Source organism: Notamacropus eugenii, chromosome 5 (genome assembly GCF_028372415.1).
Source record: "Notamacropus eugenii isolate mMacEug1 chromosome 5, mMacEug1.pri_v2, whole genome shotgun sequence".
Classification (NCBI taxonomy): domain Eukaryota; kingdom Metazoa; phylum Chordata; class Mammalia; order Diprotodontia; family Macropodidae; genus Notamacropus; species Notamacropus eugenii.
Genome location: NC_092876.1, coordinates 273,969,839 through 273,984,434, shown reverse-complemented (window position 1 = coordinate 273,984,434; position 14,596 = coordinate 273,969,839). Strand labels below are relative to the sequence as shown.

Below are 14,596 nucleotides of genomic sequence, written 5' to 3'. Positions count from 1 at the left end.
GTAAGCCTTGGGTCTCTGAAAACAGGGCTAGAACTGCCTGAGGGAGAGGCAAGGGAAGACACAAAAATGTGGCAGTGGTAGAAGAAAGAGCATCCCTTCTTTTTCTGTGCAAATTCTGTGATTTTAGCTCCTGATTTTTTGTGAGTGGGTTATCTGCTTTGTATAGATTACTTAAAGCCTCCTTCCTATGACTGCTTGTGTGGAGTACATGCTGCTAATAATGCTGTGCTGGAAGGTTATTGGTTGGGTCTTGTGAATGTGTGACCTAAGTACATATTATGTGTGTATCTGAGTGTGGCTGAATACTTCCATCTATCTGTCACTGGAGTCATACAGTCACAAAACTAAAAGGGCCCATCATTTAATTACAGGTTCACAGTCTTTAGAGCTGGAAAAAACCTTGGAGATATTTTTTCCAACTTTTAATTCTACAGATGTGGAAACTGAGGCTCAGAGAGGGGAAGAGATTCTTTTGAGATCAGGTAGGGGCCAGAATTCAAACCTAGACCATGGACTCCAAATCCAATGCTCTTTTCTCTATACATCCCTGGCATTATACTGTGCTCATGTGCTGAGTCTGATTGAGGTCCCACTGAGATCAAGGTCAGTAATTGAAGAGTTCGATGGCAAACATCTGGTCTTCTAGTCTGAAAGGGCTAGGTCAGGGCAGGCTACCTTCTGTGATACTTCTGGATTTTTTAGGGAGAATAGAGGCAGACACTTTATAAAGACAAGGTTAAGGGCAATACATGCCACTCCTTTATGCTTTTGGCCATGGAGAGAAGGGCCATGCCATAGGCACAAGTAACCAGCCATGGCGTAGACTGTAGTTTGGAGTTTGGAGGGTATGGGAATTAAAATCAGGGCTCCTTCAAAAAGGTAGTTAGAATGAGTGGGATGTTTCTGGAGGGAGCAGTAGGTGATAAAACCCAGATTCATGAAAGGGACTTTCGGAAGGAATTGCAGAGATCAGGGAGAAAGGAGAGGTAGAGAGCCTCAGTTATCCTGTGAGAGCTTCAGTCTCTTCCTAGTAGTAGGAAGGGAAAAAAGGTAGCTGTTCAGGGGGTGAAAATGTTAAGACAGAGGCATCTGACCTGCCCAAGCTAGCACACTCAGCCAAAGTCACTCAAAAACATTTTCTAATTCAGGAAAAAAACAAGGTTGGGGGGTACTTGTCTCAAACTTTCTTAAATTCTGTCATTTGCAACTCCTTGCCCTTTCCCTGATCCCAGATGACTCACATAATTGTTCTTTCTGAGTAGAAACTTTGAGGGAAGCAGGGACTTACTTGCTGGCATGGACTAGAGGCCAGTAGGGACATCAAGGTTTAATTTCTCCCAGGGGAATGCTAAGCTGATATTGGGAGAATAAGGATCTTCAAATCCCAGAATCAAGAATCCTTACTAGTCACGTTGAACAATATCCTCCCTTTATAAATGTGTGGAGAGCCAAAGTGTCTAATCACAACTAGATTGTAGAAAAGTTGGGCCTAGGACCCAGGCCTTCCCAGTCCTGGTTCAGTTTACTGTGATCAGGAAATGTGGGGGTTGTTTGTTGTTATCTGCTGTTAGAGATTAAGCAGTACCTTTCGCCTTCTTTTTTAAGGACGGTCAGAATCATCAGAGATGCCAGAGAATAGCTCTGTGTGGGAGATGGGCTGATGTAGACCCAGCAGATGGTCATAGCTAAGAGACCCCATTCTTAGGCCCTTGCTGTCAACCCTGCTCTCTCCAACAGCGGTTGCCAGGAAAATTGACCAAAGGCCAAAAAGGTTTAATTTGAAGAATGTTTTCATTTTTTCATCTTGGTGAACAAAAGAAATGTTCAACTATAAATTTATCTCCTTTGGAGCTAAAGATAAAAGCAGTGGAACTGGGAGGTAGGCAGGAGCCATGCAGCAGGGCGAAACGTCTTGTCTTGAAATGCTATATAAGCAAGAGGTGGGATTTCCCTTAGGCTCCCTGTCCTTTGAACAGTAGAATTAGTGATCCATCCAAGTCACCATATTAATTTTGAGGGAGAGACCAGGCTGTGAGAGAGGGAAGGAAGGGCATTCTTAGTCCCAGTGTAGCCACCCTACTTTAGACTTTCATTCTAGACTCCTGTTTCCAGGCCCAACACCTCTTCATTTCCCCTTCATATGGATGCCAAAGTTTCATTTCTAATATGTTTGTTTGACTATATTACCCTCCTGCCCCAAAACCTTCATTGGCTCCCTATTGCCTGTAGGATAAAGTACAAACAAACTTCTGCCTGACTTTTTTTTTTTTTTGGATGGGTGGGGAAGGCAAGCGAGGTTAAGTGACTTGCCCAGGGTCACATAGCTAGTAAGCATATGAGGCCAGATTTGAACTCAGATCCTCCTGAATCCAGGTCTGGTGTTCTATCCCCTGCACCACCTAGCTGCCCCCTTGACTTTTAATAATAATTTGATTTTAACCTTTCCAGCCATATTTTACTCTTTTCCTCTTCTTTTGTTCCTGCTATATTGAACCAAGTGCTTATTTCCATCCCATCATATGTTCATTTGCTCTCCTAGTAGAAGAACCGAGACAGCCTTTAAAAAAAAAAAATTAATCGTTTATCCCCAGCCCTTAGCTTGGTGCCTGGAACATTTAATTGTTCTTGTTCAGTTGTTTTTGTTGTATCCAACTCTTCATGACCCCATTTGGGGCTTTCTTGGCAAAGATGCCGGAGTGGTTTACCATTTCCCTCTCCAATTCATTTTATAGATGAGGAAACTGAAGCAAACAGGGTGAAGTGACTTGCCCAAGGTCACACAATTAGTAAGTGTCTAAGGGCGTATTTGAACTCAGGACATTGAGTCTTCCTACTCCAGGACTCTATCCACTATGCCACCTAGTTGCTCATACCTTATACTATGCTCACCTGTGTACATTTCACATTTCCCTCTTCCGTTTTCCCTCCTCCACCCAATTGTAAGAGAAGGTAGCAAGACTGTTTCATCGTTCACCTGGCACATAGTAGGACCTTAATAAATATTTATTTAATGGGACTGAACTAAAAGTACTGAAGGGAAGTAATTGCATCATCTAACATGGACCGGAAGGTCATTTCAGCTGCTGGAGAGCCTGAGGCCCTGTTGATAAAGGAAAACGGCCAACTCAGGTATTCTCAGGTGACATTTCCTTACTTATCAGCTTCTCCCTTGCTTGGTGAAATCATGAGACTGAACTTCAGCCAGTCCCTTGGTAGCTGGGCACATCCTGAGGAGGAGAGGCTGCTAAAAGAAGCTTTTTCCTTTTGTGGGTTTTCACATAGGAGAAAGATATTCTCCCACTATTAGTACCTGAATGTGAAGGACAGAGACCAAGGTTGGGGATAGAGAGGTTAAGACTGGTTGGGATGGTTTGGGGTAAAATAGGGTCTGGGACTGGGAGAAGAAGTAAAGACACTTGAGATTAGAGGGATTTGGGTGAGAATGGAGCCTAGAAAGAATTACAAGGGTATATTTAGGGGGAAGGGGAAATGATATGATGGTATCAGTCCCAACTTTTGAGATATATTGCTCCCCAAGGTGAGTATGAGAAGCTTGTCAAAGGGGATAGTAAATAATTCTATTGAAATGAATCTGTTTGATTTTTATATGGGTATGGATGGTAAGTTCTTGAATTTATTTCCTTTCATGTTGAAAAGGGATTTGGGGGAGGTTTGCAGAAAGCCAGAAGATGGAGAACCTCTTGTAGAGTGGAAAGATCATTGGATCCAAGTTTAAATCTTGACTTGGCTAATTTTGGAGAGTTACTTCTCATCTCTAGGCTTTAGTTTTGTCATCTATAAAAATGAGAGATGGTTGAATTACATCTAAGGCCCCCTCCACCTCTATGCCCTATATATAAAGGCTTGATCGAGAGAGGAGTGAAGCAATTAGTTATAATGGTATTTTTAATCATTTATGTATTAAAGGAGTTTTTGCAGAGTGGCAATCTGAATCTTCTGGAAGATTCTCAGAATAGCCAGGCTCTTTTCACTCCCCCCTCCCCATCCTCTAAATGTAAGGTAATGGAATGAAGGAAGGAATTTTTTAGTGGGGTGGAGTAGACTTCCCCTTTGGAATTTCATGACCTCAAGGGTTTGGTCAGTCTTATAATGGGCCTGAAGATCAGTTATGTACCCTCTAGCCAGCATTTTCTCTCCCCCTATGGGTGCTGCAGAGTTTACCATTAAACAACCTAGTTAATTTGTGTTTACCCTTTGCAATGGCTCCCAAGACTTAATTATTAAAATGAGGGATGGAGCAAAGAGGCTTCTTGGGGAGGTGGAGGCTTTTTCAGCTGAGAGTCATTGGAGTAAGTTAAAATGGAGATTTCTACAAACCAGGTCTCTCACCCACCAAACTTAAAGTCTATTTGCAGAGTTAGAATGGGATGTGTGGTTTTTATATATGATTGTGTTGAGGGAGAATATCAAAATTTCACTGTTGATGAGGTATTCTTAGCTTGTGAAAAATCTCTAAATACTTCAGTGGAGAAATAAACTTTATTTAGCTCTTATATGTGATGTCTCTGTTTGATTTTTGGAAGCCAGAAAATTCAAAAAAGTCATATGTTGACTGATAGTTTCAAATTCCTCTCTTCCCCACTAAGTTTCTAGTTTTCTCCATATCCACCCTCTGAAGGTGCCATCAGACAATGTTGGGAGGATCAAAAGCAAAAGAAACATGAGAGCTGACCCATCTTGAGTGATGAAGTGGGAGCTAGGTGGGGGAAAACTGTGTTTTGAAGATTAGACTGGTAGGTTTTAGTACCTTGGGTCAGGCAGAAGAAATAGTTTAACTGTAGCGGGAGTTGAGATTATTTTTGGACTAGAGTGTTCAGTTAGAAGGTCCATCCTATAACCAACTGGAGGGCAGAGACAATATCTGTGCTTTTTTATATATTTTTGCCTTATACTGGACTTGGCACACAATAGGTACTCACTACATTTCTAAATGAATTTTTGATATCTTTTGTTTATATCACTTACATTTCCCAGTATTTCCCTCCTCCTTTGAGTCAGCCATGCCTTATGAGAATTTTAAAAAAGAAAAAAACCAGTTCAACAAAACTAACCAAAATGTTGAAAAAAAATCTGATATTATATGGTGTTCCACAACTATAGTTCCCCCCTTCAGCAAAGAACTCTGTACGTGGGTTGCCTTCTCACGTATTTTCTTTGGGGCCAGGCAGAGTCCTGATCATTTTCAGCAATCATTTTCAATTGTTTTGTTGTTATTCCTCCCATTTACATTGTAGTCGCTGTGAATGTTCTCCTGGTTCTGCTTGCTTTACTTTCCATCAGTTTGTAAAATCCTTCTCCCATTTGTCTACACTCATCATTGCTTTTTAGAGCAGTTATCTTTCTTTACATTTATGTGGGGCAGCCAGGTGGAGAAGTAGATACAATGTTGGCCCTGGCATGAGGAAGACCTGAGTTCAAATACAACTTCAGACATTTACCACCTGCGTGACCCTGGACAAATCACTTAATCCTGTTTGCCTCAGTTTCCTCATTTGTAAAATGAGCTGGAGAAGGTAATGGCAAACTACTCCAGTATCTTTGTCAGGAAAACCCTAAATAGGGTCAAGAAGAGTTCGACACAATTAAAACAACAACCAAACGAGTGTTTTGCAGGGCCATTCCATATTTGTTAGGAAGCCTGTGTTTTTCCTAAATGTCATTTTTCTTTTTAAAGAAAGATGACTAAAGAAAAGGAAACAAAGAAAAGTAAAGTTGACCTTGTGGTCTCTTAGGCTGAGAATATAATTATCAGGCATAATGAAAAGGTAGTAAGGGCACTGGTAAGGGAGATGACCCAAATCAAAGGGTGTAGTGAGACTGAAATTGGGCGACCCAAGAACTTTGTAATTAAGATTGGTAAAGACATAATAGACATCTTTCTGGAACCTGTTAAGGCTTTTCCTGTTTGGACAAGGAAATGGACTAGTTGATTTCTAAAGTCTAAGAAACATTAAGTTAAATTGTGGTGATTTGGAAGGTTGTGTTTGAGCTTTTGGAGAAGAATGATCAATCAATGGCGTGTCCAAATAGATAGTGATTTTCTAGAGAATTTTAGAATCCCTAGACCTACCGTGTAAGGAACCAGATATCACCTCAAAAGCCTTTCTTTCCCGTGTGCTAATTGGATAAGGGGTCAAGAAGGGACTGGGATTGAAATCTCATTTCTGATATTTAGTAGCTGCAGAAGTCATCCAACCTCTCTGAGCTTCAGTCTCCTTTTCTATAAAACAGGGATAATGTACCCACATCAGAGGCTTGTAATGAGGATCAAGGGAGACTGAATATGTAAAACCCTTTATAAACCTTATGTGTTCTATAAATGTCAGCTATTATTTTTCTTAGCATTTCTCACACATCCACCTCAGCTACAAAGAACAATTCACCTATTTCTTAATTCCCTGCTCCTTTGTTACTTGCCCTCCTCCACCAGCCCATCTCCTACCTGAGAGATCTAGAGGAGACATAGTAAAGGGGCAAGAGTACTGGTGCTGATGTTATTGGACCTCCTGGGTCTGACCCCTCAGACAGGTCATTTTTCCTTTCTAGGCCTCAGTCTCCTTGGCCCTAAAATAAGGGTGGTCTCTAAAGTCTCTTCCAGTTTTACTATTCTGTGATCTGTGTAAAGGGCAAATTGCAGAATTCAAAGAGGAAGAACTGAGCACAAGAACACATTCTGACCTGTCATCAGTGATCAGCCATGTGTCCCTGCGTGGAAGAAGGGTGATAGAAAATGTGACCTTTTGTGCTCATCTCTGCCTTAGGATTTTATGATTTGATAATTCCTAAGCACTGATCTGTTCAGGTTCAGGGGACACAAGAAGCATATTTACATTCCTTAGTGGCAAAGTTTTACTTCTTAGAGGACAAGGGGCATTGTTCAGTTGGTTTATGGTGGTAGTTCCTGTAGTTTAGTGGCTGAGGGGAAGAAGGAGGAGCAGAGGCTAAAGTCCCTGGAAATCCTACCTAGTGGCTAGGAGTCATTTAATTAAACTTGAACTATGTGGAGAGCACTCTGATGATGTAGCAAGGGTAGATACAATTTATAGAACGTGTTGTCCCTGCCCTCCTAAAGCTTCCAGGATAACAGTAGTAATAATGGCATTGATATAAATTATGTCATTTGAGTCCTACCTCACAACAAATCTTTGAGGCACGAGATAATACATACGAGGTATCATGATGCCCATTTTACAGATAAGAAAACTGACAGTGATCTCCATGGTAGGAAGTATCAGAGGCAGGATTTGAACCCAGCTATCCCTGACTTCCAAGTCTGGCATTCTATTGCCTATACCATGCTTCTTCTAAGTTGAGTATGGAAATGGGACATATCAACATATAATTATAACAGTTAAAATAAGTGAATATAAACAAGAGAGTTGCCAAACAACTGTATAATGTTGGGGGGATGAAAATGGTTACTACAGTGGGAAAAGGTTGCTGGCCTTTGAGTAGGGCTTTAAAAGATGAGACTTGGCTGGCCACTTGTGGGGAGCTTGTCTGACCGTTTTATCAGTGATTTTCTCTGGTTCTTGTATCATCTTAGATTGCAAAGTCTTTTTCTAACTCTTTGGGAAGTTACTGGTATTGCCAGAGGGGTGCTGGAGCCAGCTCTTTTGGAACTAGACAGACCTACCAATCAGGGCTTGATTTATTGTTTTTTGATTGTCTAGCCTTAAGTAAGTGCTGGAGAACATATATGACCTACATAACATTGCTTAAATACCATCTAGGGAGAGGAGAGGGAGGGAGGAAGGGAAAATTTATAACAACATTTTTTTTTAATGGATGTTAAAAATCATCTTTACATGTAACTGGAAAAAATAAAATACTATTTTTAAAAAAGAAATTGCTGGAGAAAATGTTAATACAAATTAAACTTAAGTGTGTATGCCTGCCTTGTGTTCAGAGAGCCACTCGTTAAATATTTACCAGCACATCCCTGTGGGTATTTTGGCTTTGACCCCTGGCAAGCCAGGGAATAGCAAAGTTAGGAGGCAGGTAGGAGTTAGGAGGTAGTGTTCCTTGAGCTCATTTTTCTCGGGGCTACTCTGTGGCTATAGGATGAGTGAGATAGCTTCTCACCAGAAAGAGATTCCCTAACCTTTCATTGTAGCATATTTTACTTTCTTGTAGCCCATTTAAGTCATCGCTTTCTGCCTCATGCCTAACCTAAATCCCTTTTGCTATCAGTTAAGCCCTTCTTTCTCCTCCAGTCTTGAGCAGCAGAACCTCTTACACTTCACTGGCATGGTATTTATGTTAATCTTCCTATAGTCATTCTGGCTGCAGCTTAAATCATCTCAGTTCCTTTGGAGTTTCCTCATAATACCCATTAACAGTAACTTTCATCACTGTTATTGCCCTTTACTGGATTGGCTCCAAATTATCCCTATCTTGAAAATTGTGGAGTCCAAATTACACTCCCACCCCAAGAAAGGATAAGCTAATGTGGAGTGTTTCACAAGGCTGCCCTCAGGGCTGACATCACACACTCTTCTCATGTTCTGGTATGGGGTTTTCTTTTTCCACAGTGATGTCAGGTGGCTGATTTGATATAGAACCATATTTTCATAAGATACCAGGATCTGTGGTGTGGTGGTAGGAAAATTCAGTCTGGGAGGGTGGTGGAACTGCCCCACCTGGCAAGTGGTTCATTGGGATGACCTGAACTGGGAGACAGTGAAAGGAAGAGGATTGGGGGTTGGGGGAGTTGTTTGGCTTTATGGGTGTAGTAGGAGGCCTATGGGGCTAGGGTTCTATTTAGGTTATTCAAGTCTGATTCAGTATCAGGGCTGGTTTTCTTCTTCTCACACCTGGACTGTCACAAAAGCCTTCTACTTGGTGTCTCTCTGCCTTGTCTATCCACATTCCATGCCTTAAACTCAAATCACTCTGGCTCTCATTGACTGGCCAGCAATCGGTTCCCAGGTTTCCACTTGATCATTGTATGTGCCCTGATTAGCTCAGGCAAGGTAAATAGTAATTATTTCTGTTTGGGCCAGAAACCTGAGGGTCTTTCCCTCCCAGATTGCTTTTCTCTTTTATTCTGGACTAGGTAAAAGAGGCCATTCTCAGTCCTATTTCTTACCTAGCCTTAATCACTGAATGAGGTGTTGTCTCAATCAAACTAAGACCTGCTGAAGACCTTAGTTTATAAAGGCCAAGGTTTCTCACTGTATCCAGAGCCATCCTTGGTTGTCCTGTTTTATATCTTGCCACTGGACCCAGATGGCTCCTGAAGAGAAAGTAAGGCTGGTGATTTTGCACAGCTCTGCCTCACTTAAATCCAATTTACTTGCATGTCCTGGCAACACCTCTCTGGTGTCATGGACAAGGTATCTTGACAGCCTTCTGCCTCGTTAGATTTCAATAGCTTCATTATCTCCAGGATCAAATATAAAATCCTCTGTTTGGCTTTTAACTTTACCCATTTCTACATTTCTGGGCTTTTTATACTTTCCTTCTCTCCATGTACTCTATTATCTAGAAGCACTACGCCCCATTCCTGGAACACTTTAGCTTTCTCAGCTAAAATCCTGCCTTCAGAAAGAAGCCTTTCCCTTTCTTCTTGAATGTTTCTGCTTTCCCTGTGTAATTACCTCCAGTTTATCCTGTATATAGCTTGTATGCATATTGTTGTTTGCAGTTGGTCTCCCTTTTTAGAATGTAAGTTCCTTCAGGACAGGGAGTTTTAACTCCCTGGGCTTAGCACACAGTAAATGCTTAAATGATGGTATTTGCAAAATATCACAGAGTTTTAGGGATCCTTATTAGGAAAAATCCCCGTGACTCCTTCTTCTTCTGGTTTTTATGGATTTCTAAGAGAGGTGGCATGCTGTAGTAGAGGGAACATTCTGTTTGGAGTCACTGTAGACCTAGAGTTGAAGTTCTCATGATCACTGACTAACTGTTGTGACCATTGGCATGTTATTTCTCAGTTTGTTTTCTCACCTGTGGAATGGGATTAATAATATTTGCCTACTTCATGGAATTACTGTACTAGAGATAGGGCCTGGACCTGTAATTTTATAGATACCAGGAACTTTTCCTTCTACTCAAGCAGGCTTCATAGAGTCCTTGTTTTTAATGTCTGTCTGATCGTTCTCAAAGAGGACCATGATATCAGGAAGATGATGTCATGACTTACCAGTGAACGGGCTCCAGAGGAAAAAGTGGGTCTGGTGACTTTACACAACCCTCCCTCACTTAAATCCTGTTTATTTGCAAGTCATGACACCACCTTCCTGATATCATGCCCTGCGGTAAGATATAGATCAGGATGACTGGAGATGACTCAGATGCCGTGGGAGACCTTGGCCTTTTTAAACTAAGGTCTTTAACAGGTCTCAGTTTGAAGAGGCCATACTTTGCCTCGTTTCTTACCTAGTCTTAATCCCTGAATGGGTGTAGACTATGTGTGTTCGTCCTTCATTGCCGAAGAAGACCATACCATCAGAGAAATAATGACATAACTTGCACTTGACTTTGTTTTGAGTGAGGGAGGGCTGTGCAGGTCACCAGCCTCACTCCTCCTCCAGAGCCATCTGAATCCAGTGACCAGATATTCATCAGGATGATTGGAGATGACCCAGGATGAGGCAGTTGGGGTTAAGTGATTTGCCCAAGGTCACACAGCTAGTGAGTGTCAAGTGTCTGAGGTGAGATTTGAACTCAGGTCCTTCTGACTCCTGCACTGGTGCTCTGTCCACTGCGCCACCTAGCTGCCCCCTGGGTGTAGACTAGAGTCTTAGGGGATTGCTTAGAGCAGAGGTGAAAAATGAACCAGATTAAAATGTAATTGGAAAATGTTTACCTATATTATTGGTATTCTAGTTTATTTTGTTAATATTAACATGTGGTTTTCTAAGTCACTATGCCATGTGCAAGGATCCATTTCTATTTGAGTTTGACACCACTGGCCTAAAGCACTTGCCTAGGGAGAAGACAGCTAATATGTATCAGAAGAGGGACTTGAACCCGGGTGTTCCTGACTCTGAGCTGTGCACTACACTACGATGCCTCTTAGAAGTCATTTTGAAGACAAAAGGAGGGAGCACATGTCATGAGTTTTTGCAGACTTTAAAGCACGGCATAAATGATGTTAGCTAAAATCAGGCTGTCTTCTCACCATTTCCCAGCACAATCATCCCCATTCCTTTCTTTCTAACTCCCCCTAATGTGTTATCTTCCTCCATTAGAACAGAAGCCCCTCCCTCCTTCCCTCCCTCCTCCCCTTCCTTCCTCTTTCCCTCCCTCCCTCCTTCTCTTCCTTCCTTCCTTCCTTCCTTTCTTCCCTCTCATTTTTTTCTTTTTCTTTCCTCTGTAGTTCTTTTGTTTTGAAATTGATTTATAACTGTTAGACAAAAGAAAATTGATCATCGCTATTATCAGGAAATATTATTTTCTGTAAGTAGATGGATGGTTGCAGAGGCAATGCAGTAGTGTGGGCCTGTGTTTAGTATGAAACCTTTGTATTTCCACTGAATATAGCTTTTGTGACACAATTTAAGTTTCTAGCCCCAGTTTGGAAGCCAATACTGACATCTAGTGGATTTAAGGAGTTTACCTTACATCCCAAATGTGTTTTTCCTGGTCTCTGTATCTGCAAAACTCAGATCCCATAGTGTGTTAGAGAAGGATATCCCTGGAAAGGAGCAAACTGAATCTAACCATACATGTTTAGAGAACAAAATCTCAACACTAGTTGATCTTGGGCTTTTTGGATTGTTTGAAGTAGCCATCAAGTCCGTCAATGATAACAATAGTAAATTATGGTACTGAGATATGGAAAAGTTTACATTTGTTGCCTCATTTGAGTCTCGCGATGACCCTCTCAGGTAGGTACTACAGCTATTATTCTCCCAATTCAAAGATGACCGAGTTGAGACAAGATATGATTTTTTTTTTTCTAACTCCAAGTCTAACGCTCTAACCTCTACCATATAATGGTAGGGTAGACTCTTGGCCTCTCCTCCTAATAGTATATGTTTTTTAGCATTTCTCTATGTGCTCCATTGGGTGACCCTGTTTTAGCTTTAAAATGCGAGGTCAGTGAGATGAAGTTGGATCTTTTTGTCCTTTGGAGTTCCACAATATGGGATTTCCTATAGTCTCACATGAATGTAGATGCTTGGTAAATAGAACATTCTTTTGTGGAGGAACTTTGTTATAATGAATCCCATGTCTACAAAGACTAGAGATGAAGTATAACTGAGAGCCAGTAAATTAGCAGGTTAAACAAGCTTTAAACAGACTGGAGAGGAAAGAAAAAGAGCGTTAAGTGTTGTGTCTATATTATTCTGAAGGTAAGTTTATAAGGTCAGGTAGATTTTCTCAGATTTTTGTTGTTCACTACATTCAGTTGTGCCAACCCTTTGTGATCTCATTTGGGGTTTTCTTGGTAAAGATAGTGGAGTGGTTTGCCATTTTCTTCTCCAGTGGATCCATTTTGTCAGGCAGTCAGAGTTAAGTGACTTGCCCAGGGTCACAGAGCTAGGCATGTCTGAGGCTGGATTTAAACTTAGATCTTCCCGTCTCCAGGCCCAGTGCTCTATCCACTGAGCCACCAGTTGCCTCTAAGATTTTCTCTGATAGAAACGGGTAAAATAATTGAAGTGAAGGGACTTGGTTGCAGAAGAGAATAGCTTAATAGCTATTTTCTGATATGCATTGAAACAATCACTTTGTCTTTCTGATGGAGTATGACTAGAGAGTGAATAGGCGCTTGAACATATGTTATGCAGAATAATATATTGTAAGGCTGAGTTTCACAAGCATGAACACCATTGCTATTCTACTGGGACACCAAGATAAATTTTTTTGTTTAGATACATCCATTGTAATGGTATTTGATGTGGATGGATCTTACTGATGTTGGATTATGTTATCCAGAGTGTGTGTTTGTCCTTCGTTGCCGAAGAAGACCATGCCATCAGAGAAATGATGACATGACTTGCACTTGACTTTGTTTTGAGTGAGGGAGGGCTGTGCAGGTCACCAGTGTCACTTCTCCTCCAGAACCATCTGAATCCAGTGACCAGATATTCATCAGGATGACTAGAGATGACCCAGGATGAGGCAATTAGGGTTAAGTGACTTGCCCAAGGTCACATAGTTAGTGAGTGTCAAGTGTCTGAGGTGAGATTTGAACTCAGGTCCTCCTGACTCCTGCAGTGGTGCTCTGTCCACTGCACCACCTAGCTTCCCTGTTATCCAGAGTATTAGATGTTTGTATTTTATATTTGTTTGGAATAACTAATAAATAAGCGTTATCAATTATGTAGTGTATTTCTATAATGAACAAACTGGCGAGTTTCATTTTTAGTGAGGTCAGTTGAAGAGTTAATAGGATAATAAATTTAGAGCTGTAAGAAACCTCAGAGATCATCTAATTGCAATTGAATTGCAACATAAGATAGAGATTAGATTATCTGAAAGATTTTTGTGAGTTTAAGGTTTGCTAAATAAAAGAAATGAGGTTACAAAATTGCATTTCTTAGAAATGTTTAAATGCAGGAGATACCCTTTTTTCTCATTTACCCTCATACCTAATTTAAGAATGACCAAGTGTGGGATACAGGGGAATACACAAAATGACCCTGTGTCATTCCTTTTAGCCCTGCCATTGCCTGAGTCCTACACCTAGTGCTGTGCATTTCTGTATAGGACAGAGGAGAAATAGGAATTATGATTCTGTATTCTGCCTTGGGAAACTGAGGCACATGGAGAATGTTTACTTGGTGTGGTAGAATAGGAACCTTTCCCTAAAACTACAAAGGCAAAGGGTAGAAGGTTAGGTGCAGTAGACTGAACTTGTATTGGGTCCATGTCATTTGGCATGTTCACAGTCAGTAAGTCAGTAAGCATTTATTAAGTGCCTAGGGTGTGCTAAGCACTATACTAAGCACTGCTTATCAGTGTTCCACTGTCCCCTTGCACTTGGGTGGCTAAATTCAGAGGAAAATTTGCCCTTTTCCAATCTGTTGATTATACTGGATGTGTCCATTTCTGAGGCAAGAGCTGCACTGAGCTAAGCTTGTGTCTATCTGTGTGTCTCTCCCCTCAGCAGTCAGCAGAGCAGTCAACAGAGTAGCCATGAGGATGATTCAAGCCGATTCCTGAGCCCCCGGGTCCGGGAGGAGAGGTAAGTTCCACCCTATTTGAGTGTTTGTATTTGGAGAGAAAGGGGATGGGGTAGGGATTCTGTAAGGGTGGAGGGAAGACTTTGGATTTACCGGTTTGTAGTTATGGCACTCTTCCTCTACACTAGGCATTCAGCTAGGGACTGTAAGAGATACTGGAGAAGCATGATATGGTCCCTCACCTCAAGGAGCTCATATGAGGTTGCAGAGACAAGATTGAAAAACACATGGAACAATATGGGTAATCTATAATCAGGTGCTAAACTAGTGTAGTAAAAGGGCTGTTGGTGAATAGAACAGGGATTTAAACTTAAGTGTTTCTTGTAGTAGATGAGACTTGAGCTGATCCTTGAGACAATTCTTGAGACACAAAGAGGAAGTTCTTTGTCTTCTAGGTAAAGATGGAGGAGATTTTGACTAGGATTAGATCT

The 14,596-nt window shown here is 41.3% G+C and overlaps 1 protein-coding gene across 8 annotated transcripts in view; it reads left to right on the top strand.

Moving 5' to 3' along the window:
- The window catches only part of GRAMD1B (GRAM domain containing 1B), a 333,834-nt gene that overhangs the window by 126,092 nt on the left and 193,146 nt on the right, over window positions 1–14,596 (top strand). For 6 of the 8 annotated variants that reach the window (XR_011967771.1, XM_072612892.1, XM_072612890.1 and 3 more), the window contains exon 2: window positions 14,090–14,167. Coding sequence is in view for 5 of the 8 variants with exons in the window: in XM_072612892.1 (XP_072468993.1) it covers window positions 14,090–14,167 (78 nt within the window). In the remaining 3 variants the exon portion in view is untranslated. The remainder of the gene's footprint in view (window positions 1–14,089; window positions 14,168–14,596) is intronic. The other 2 variants (XM_072612891.1, XM_072612889.1) reach the window with 1 other exon arrangement.